The following is an 8,033-nucleotide window of genomic DNA, read 5'->3' on the forward strand; positions in this document are numbered from 1 at the left end:
AGCTGGAGTTAAACCACGACATCATATTTGGATGATTGTTTGAAAACAGCTCATTAAGGGGTCGTGGTGGAAGGGTGGTGATAGTGCTGGATACTCTGTTTTTTTATAAAACACTGAATACAGTGGTTTCCTTAATACTCGTATATCAGGTCTAGACTAGGGAGTAGGGATTCTCTACCTTCATCTGGCCTCTGATGTCTCTGTTTTCTAATGGCTAACTGTATCTATGGAGTGTATCAGTCTTATTCTAAAAGGTGTCATCAGTTTGTGAGCCCACCACACAGGGTGGTGATTAGAATAGAAACGACTAGAGACTGTGCCTGGGTAAGAGTGCGTGCTTCCTTCTGGTTCCAAATCAGTCTTTCTCTGAAGCAATTAATCTTTGGCATTTAATGGGTAAGTGCTGCTGTTTATCTTGACCAAGTGATAAATCCACTCTTACAGGATGCTTCTCTGAAACACTTGATCTTCTGAAGTGCCATTTTTAATCTTGAAAATACATTTTCCTCTGAACAGCCTTCTGAGAGGTAGTCGAGGCTGGGGGGTTTGTTTCCTTCTGTTCAGGAGAACCATTAGTAACTCAGCAGTCTGCAGTTTTAGCTGATAAATAGATACAAGTTTTTCCCTGGTGTTCCCTGAAAAAGCTGCTAGCGAAAGACTGGCATCTTAGCCTTCAGATGAACACAGGAAGATGGAAAGGCACCGTGTCTTGGGTGACTTACCTAACTTTAATTACCATATTAAGTAGTTATGTTAAAAATACGTTCCTTTAATTCCTATCTCCAGCTGGAAAGCATTGCTCTTTGCAGTTTCTCTAATATTTTTATTCTTCAATTTTGTTTGGTTTCCAGTGTTATACTTGGGAGTTTGCTCCATGATCCTAATACATTTAGTGCCAGAAAAGGCTTTTCATATAGCAGATGCTTCATTTTGCTTAAATTTTGTTTCTTGTTGCCTCCTTCTGTTCTGCCTTAAGTATTTTTCCTTCAGTAATGGTCATATCCTTCAAGGATGGGTAGATAAACTTATAACTTTCATATTTATGAGATTATGTATATTCTTTTACATTGGTGTGGTGGTTGTTTTAATGTCTGCAGATGTCAATACTTGCACCCTTTTTACAGGACCAGTGCTCCTGACTTGCTTATTTGTATATACTTGCGCAAAAAAGTCTTTGCTCAGAGATAAGTCAGTTGTCTTGAATGTTTTCTCTTAATCATAATCCTGGTTTTGGGTGAGATACCCTTGTCCTCAAAGCCATAAGTAGGGTGGTCCCTTTTTGCTGGGTTGAGTTTACAAATTCTCCAAAACTTAAGGGACTGTGAGTGAAGTTGCATATACTGAATGGAACCTGTTTGGGTTTTTTTACTGAGACTAGTCCTGCTGATCCAGGAGTTGTTATTCCAGCCAAAGTATCTCTCTGATTTACAACCAGCTTGCAGTTCAGCTTCTCCTTTTGTCTTCTAGAATACCTATATCTCGGTGAAATATTCAGAATGTCAAGGTTTTTATTTCATGTTTACCTCTGAAAATAGAGAGGTTCATTTTCTAGAAACACTCCCGTTTTTCCCTAACTTTATTTGTAGGAGATGCTCAGGGTCTTGTAGGATCAGACAGAAGAAAAACTGAAGTTTTAGCACCTTCTGGTATTTGCTGCTCCTCTCAGCTGTAAAGCTAGTAGTTAGCTTTCTGTCATAGCATTCCTAACATTGTATGTCCCTTACCCATCAGAATGGTGCTGGAAACAGGTTAATACATTCTTAAATGACCAACCAACATCAGGTTCCCCTCACCACTTTTTTCCTACTTCTATAACCTTCGTGAAAATGGTACACGCTTTATCTTGTAGTCCTCTGCAGCTTTTGTGACTACACCCTTCCCAGGATACATCTGCTTCCATCTGAATCAGTAATGGGTCCTGTGAAGTGAGTTGCAAGATCTTGGGATCTGTTTCTTCTTTGGCATGGCCAGTTTAATATGACACCCTCCAGGTACCCTCTTTAGAGGCAGACTTGACCAACCTCTGAAGTCAAATCAGTTTGCGTTTTCTAGTAGCCTCCTTTGAGCTCCTGATATGATCTTTGTGCTGCTCCTGCTGCCTGTGCTGTCTCCTCAGAAGTAACCTCACGCGGTCTTAAAATTGGTAGCAAGTAAGTGGAGATACTTAATGATTGAAGTACTGAGAAAATATTATTGTTTTTTTCTGTTACATCAAGAAGGTGCAACTGAATCCAGTGCCAACCCTTATGGTTGTTAGTAGATGCCACTTAACCAGTTATTTAGCATTTCTGTTGTATGGAAGGGACTAACCTCTGCAAAAGAAATTGATTTAGCATTTTAAATTGGATCGCATGAAACACGATACAGTGCTGAAAATACGGAACAATTGCCATGGTCTGATATAATTTGATTCTTATGAACTTGCATGGCTTACTGGTGTTGGCGCTGATAATTAAATGGCTTTTCAAAATGGTCATTGTTGACCTAATTCTATTGGCGGTGTAGTCAGTGGGAGTTTTAATACTGACTACAATGAGAACAGTTAGACGAACAGATTGCATTAGAAATCCCATGCTGTGTGTTTAATTTCACTTCCTGATACAACAATCTCTAAATATTAAAGAGTATTTTTGCCAAGATAGGAAAGCAGAACATAGTCATGACTGTCAGAAAGGAGAAAAGCTCTGTTCGGTATCCACTCAGTTATTAATGCAGTATAGCCAAGTCACAGGATGAGAAAGAATTTCTTTTTCTCTAAGCTTTAGGTTGCAACTTTGTCCATCTCTGGTTTCAGAGCCACCACTGCCACTCCATAATTTTTACATTGGTTAACTTTTTCTCTCAACAAGCAAACAGACAGTAGCAGAAAAATCTGAGGAGATTTGAGACTCTTACCCAGTTTATCCTAAACTTTTATCCTTTCTTATGCCCTATTAAGGTCCATAAATCTCCTGCATGTTTGGGAATTGCTTTCTTTTCCTGCTTCATTCTGTAGTGGTGGTAATGCTATTTTCCCCCTACCAACTCTTATTCTCCATATCGCTGTTTTGATTTGTCCTGCACTGGTATCTGAACAAATTATGAATAACATGAATTTTGAGCCAGACTCTTAAAGTTGTTTTGACCGTGTCTTGGTTCTTGCAGTTTTCCTCCTGAGACAAATTAGTCTGTTAATAATTATAGTATTAAGTCTCCCTTGTCACCTTACATGCTGATTACTTCTGATTCTTTCCCTGCGACTTGCTCAATGGATTGCTTAGTTCCTTCATTATTATTTTTTCACTGCAGATGCTTCTCTGGGCTGTTCATATTTGCTGGTGCACTTAAAACAAAGGGCATTGCAGGACACCTTTTTAGCCCTGTTACAGCACTTGCTGAGGCACATTTTCTTTTCATTTACTTTTATGAGGTTATTGAGTTGCTTTACAGAAAGACACACACACACTCCGAGGGATCTGCTTTTGCAGGTTATGTTAATTAAACTATCCACTGCAAATCATTAGCTAATGAGCCTGTAGGTAGTTGACACTAAATAGAAAGTAGAGCATCAGATCTTCACCAGTACTTTAGAGAACTTTGGAAACTTTTCATTTCTTGCCGAACGCTTCACGCTGGCACTGCAGTCGTGAGAACATCTGCTCTCCTCCCTCTGTCAGCAGGCTGTATGTGGGACAGAAATAACACAAAGTGCCACCCATCTTCACTGATCTGTAGGGGTTTTTTAAATCTTCCTTTTTAGAAGGTGCAGAAATAATCTTCAGCTGGCACCAGGGTAGAATCAGCTGCTCTAGCTTTTCAGCACTACACTCCTAAAACATTCTTGCATGGGGTTGAGCATGGGAGTTTAGATATAAATGACTCTGTAAATTAGTGATTCGGAGTAATGTTTAGTAATATTCCTCTTTAGCACAGACGAGTGTATCTTACACTTGCATTACAGTAAATAGGGGTTGTAGCATTCTCAAAGGATAGTTGCTGTTTCTCATTCCCAATTCTGCTGTTTGAGTTACAGGGCAGTGGCTGTTGGGGTGGGGTGTTTGGTTTTTTGTTGCATGTGTTTTTTCTTATTTTTTTTCTTTTTTGTGAGGGGATGTTAAAAATAGATTGTCTCTTGAATCAGTAGAGGCTGTGTCTGTCATGGTGAAAACTGAAGAAAAATCTAGTCTGTATTTTTTCCTTTTTGGCTTTTTGTATTGAGAGAGGGCTGTACGCACAGTGAATGGGACAGTACAGGAGTTCTCACATCCAAAACTCCCGTTGATTAGAAAATTTGTGCGCTATAATGTTTTTGAGGATGCTAAGAGCATTGGCTAGTGACACCTGGAAAAAACCTTGAACAATTGGCTGCTTTAGGTCTATTGATCTGGACTGTAGGAGACTTTACACGGGTTTTTTTATTTACTGGACTTAATTCCTCATTCCTTTTGAAACTTGCTGCAGTGATGCTCTTCAGCCGGAGAGTTCTGCAGGGTATGTAGTCCTCCAGTTGTTCTTGTTGACATTTGTCCCTTTCAGAAGCGTCTTCTAGTTCTAGTCCAAAGCAAATACAAACCCTGAAAACAGTTTTCCTACTCTTGTCCCAAGGCTGCATATCAGCATAATTTAAAAAACTGCTAGACAGACTTTAAATTTTCTTTTTTAATTGTCTCAGTGTCACTGGCTCTTACTGTGTGGCAAGATCTGGAACACGACCCTTCCTTTTCCCTTTGGCCTTTTTCTCTTTAGCAGGGGAAGTTGATGTGTCAGCACTCGAGGTTCGTGGGATTCCTTCTGTTATTGATCCACATCTTAACAGGCTGGAAGCCTCTGATGAAAGAAGAGCAGCAGCTTTTAAGTTGCTGGTTTCAAGAACCCTGCTGGGTTTGCCGAAACCTCAGGGTGAGGTGCGGCTTCGGCTGTGAACTGCAAATGCCGTGTCTGCAGTGGGAGGAGAAATGGAAGCTTTGAGCCTGGATTTAGTGTTGGTTTTTGTGAAATAGCTTGAAATGCTAATGAGCTTTGCAGAACAACCTCTGCTCTTGTGTTCCTGGTTCCTCGAGTGTGTGGGAAACAGCCACGTAATGGACTTTCTTCTCAGCCCACGTTTCTTGCTCACCGACTTTAAAAAGGCAAAACAAAAAAAAAATACATAAAATGCACAGCTTGCTGGAGTGGGTTAGGAAATGTGTTGCTAGTGCATTGCATAAGGAATATTTAGTTTCCTGGTGGTTCTAAGGGCTCTGCAAGTAATATTCTCCCCACAACTGCCTGGAAAGGAGACAAGTAGGGCTGCAATTACAGGTGGGGATCTGGAATCCAAGGAGAACAAACTTGCTACTTGTGTGAGGTCATGCAGAGAACAAATTTCTGACCAGAGAGTAAAGCACTGTGGAGGTCTGATTTGAAACTCCAGAGTCCCTGATGGAGTCTTGTTATTTTCCTTGCAGTTTTAGTACTGTATAATTACAGGTCCTCTTGTGACTTGTGAATGCAATATTTTGTTTGCTGGGAAGTCTGGAGGTCCTCCAGTTTGGCCTTCAGCTTGTTGTAGGGCAGCTGTTGCCAAAATCAGAATGGGTCAGCCATGGCGTTGTCCAGCTCCTGTCTTCCAAGGATGGCAGCTCCTGCATCCTCTCTGGGTAATTTGTTCAGTGGTGCACTGCCCTCCTGGGAAAGAAGATTTTCCTGTGTCTTCTGTAGAATAATAGATGCTAAACCCTTTCCCCTCATTTACCAAGGCCCAGACATTTATTGTGAAACGGAATGAGAGGTTTTTGAAGAGGTACAGTTTTGTCTGATACCACTGAACATTTCCGACTTCACTGGAAATGCTTGTGAAAGGTGGGATTATCTGAAGTTGTGATGACACTTAAACTGGACCTTCAGGGAAGGAGTGCAAAAGTATAGTCTGCAGGTTATGTGCTCTTCTGCCTGCACTTCTGGGAATAAAAAAGTGACTTAACAGATCTCTTTGGCTAACAAGGTTCTCATCAGGACGGTGGTGTGCTTGCTTTTGCTCTCCCAGTCCAAATTCTGAAGTTTCTCGTTCATTTGCTTGGGTGCTGACATTGATTCATTGACTCTCTGTGGTTGTGTTTGCTTTTGAGACATTGTCAAACAATGAAGGAAGTTGACATTAGGCTACCCATATGTAAAATTGTCCGGAGTCTTTGGTGCAGTAAGTTGTATGAATTTGGAGTGTTAGAAGCGTGTGACTTACGCAAGAGAAGCATTAAATCTCAGTGGCATACTTGAATGACTAGGTGACATTGTTGGGTTTATCTTTTCTTGGAGAATACTTTATTACATAGTATTTTTAATGTACAATTTTTTTTTTTTTCTCTTTTGCCGAAGGGACAATGGAGACCGATCCAGGCACCGAGCACCCCGGAATGCCCGCATGTCTGCACCATCCCTGGGGCGCTTTGTCCCAAGGTAAGACTTGAACGTGTCAGAGTATGAGGGTGTAGAAATCCTGGAGGTTCTGGTTGCAGTGCAGCTCTCTGGTGCTTTCAGATGGATACCTTTTCTTGCACAGGGCTGCTGTATTCTTGGTTTGAAATTTGTGGGATCCCTGGGATGGCATGTTAGTATAATAAGCTCACCCTGTGATATTTGAAGGGCAGTGTAGTCTTAGTGCTGCTTAGCTGCAGGTTGGGGCTAGAGTCTGAAGGCAGAACAGGAGCAGAAAAGTATCTGATCGGAGATTCGCAGCACGAAGTATTGGATCAAGAGTGGTTGGCTAAGCAGAGGAGTCCAGCATTCACTCTACTATGGTCTGTTGGAATATAGTCATGTTTTCTCAAAACGATTGCAGCTGCTGTCCAGGGCTGTATTATACTGGGATGTCTTTCTCCATGTAAGCTTACTCTCTTTGTTTTGCAGACGCTTCTTGCTGCCAGAGTACTTGCCTTATGCTGGGATTTTCCATGAGCGGGGACAGCCTGGCTTGGCCACCCATTCCTCTGTCAACAGGGTTTTGGCAGGTAATGAGATTTCCTTGTTTGCAGTAGTCTTGTGTATGCATGATACTTTTCTTGTGAATCTGAGCCGTGGTGGACTGATGAGGAAAAGGCTAATTCCAACTTTTGGGGTTCTATTTAAGCTGTCTGAAACAAGAGAAAGGACTGTTGGAGTGATGTGGTGAGCTGTCATTCAGGTGCTTGGGCATTGCAGATTCCACACTTATGTGTATGGGAGTCTCTGCATGAATTGGGGAGGGGTGCTGTTAACAATTTGCCCTTTGTTTAACTTCCTCCCCTATTCCTAGATGTCTTTTTCTTAACAGCCTGACAGACTAATGATCAGCTTGCAGCAGGTCCTTCTAATTGAATTATAGGGTGCCTTGTTCGTATTCCGGCTGGCAAGACGCACACAAGGCAGTGCGGGATTCAATTAGGACCTTAATAAGTGCATATTAAAAAACTCAGCTGCCACCACATACAGCACACAGGCATTTGGGAACTTTAAAGGGCAGGCGGAGGTGGGAAGTGAGGTGGGGGGAAGGAGTGTGGCACTCTGGCAGTTCATGAATGAGATGGTTACAGATGACACATCTCGAGGGTGGGTCTTTTTCACCCGGTCTGAGTTGCTCTGTAATTAACACCAGTGCGAGAGAGTCACCTTGGAGCTTGCGGGAGAATGAGGGATGATGTATGGACAGGTAGGTTGGGATTTGGGTCTCCTTCCTGCCTGTAGGCAATCACAGGATCACCGCTGAAAGGTTTCTCAAGAGGCTGTGTGACCCTTTTTCTTATCCTAAGGCACAATCAATTATGCCCAAACCATTTTGGACAGGCCTTACCTAATCTGATCTGAAGAGTCTTCACTGGAGTTTTCCCAACCATTCTGGGATGAAAATTGTTGGCTTTGCACGGCTTATTTAGTATGACAGCGGTCTTGTCTCTGACAGATTTCTGGCATCTTCTGGAATTTTGTTTCCCTAGACATTTTGGTTTGGGTGCATGGTTAACAGACCTTGCTGTTGCAGTAATAGTAAAAGCGCAGCCAAAGGCTACCTTCCAAAGGACCTCTGCTTTTTCTCCTTAGGAAAG

General features: G+C 41.9%; 1 protein-coding gene across 1 annotated transcript in view; it reads left to right on the forward strand.

Annotated features, from left to right (window-relative positions):
* Window positions 1-6,333: 6,333 nt before the first annotated feature.
* Window positions 6,334-8,033, forward strand: part of LOC104513148 (activating molecule in BECN1-regulated autophagy protein 1-like) — a gene marked incomplete at its 5' end in the record, with an annotated part of 83,563 nt that continues 81,863 nt past the window's right edge. Inside the window, 2 exon segments of the mRNA XM_010156432.1 lie at window positions 6,334-6,414; window positions 6,865-6,965. Of these exon segments, the coding sequence (XP_010154734.1) occupies window positions 6,334-6,414; window positions 6,865-6,965 (182 nt within the window).

This window comes from Eurypyga helias, unplaced genomic scaffold (genome assembly GCF_000690775.1).
Source record: "Eurypyga helias isolate BGI_N326 unplaced genomic scaffold, ASM69077v1 scaffold14550, whole genome shotgun sequence".
Lineage (NCBI taxonomy): Eukaryota > Metazoa > Chordata > Aves > Eurypygiformes > Eurypygidae > Eurypyga > Eurypyga helias.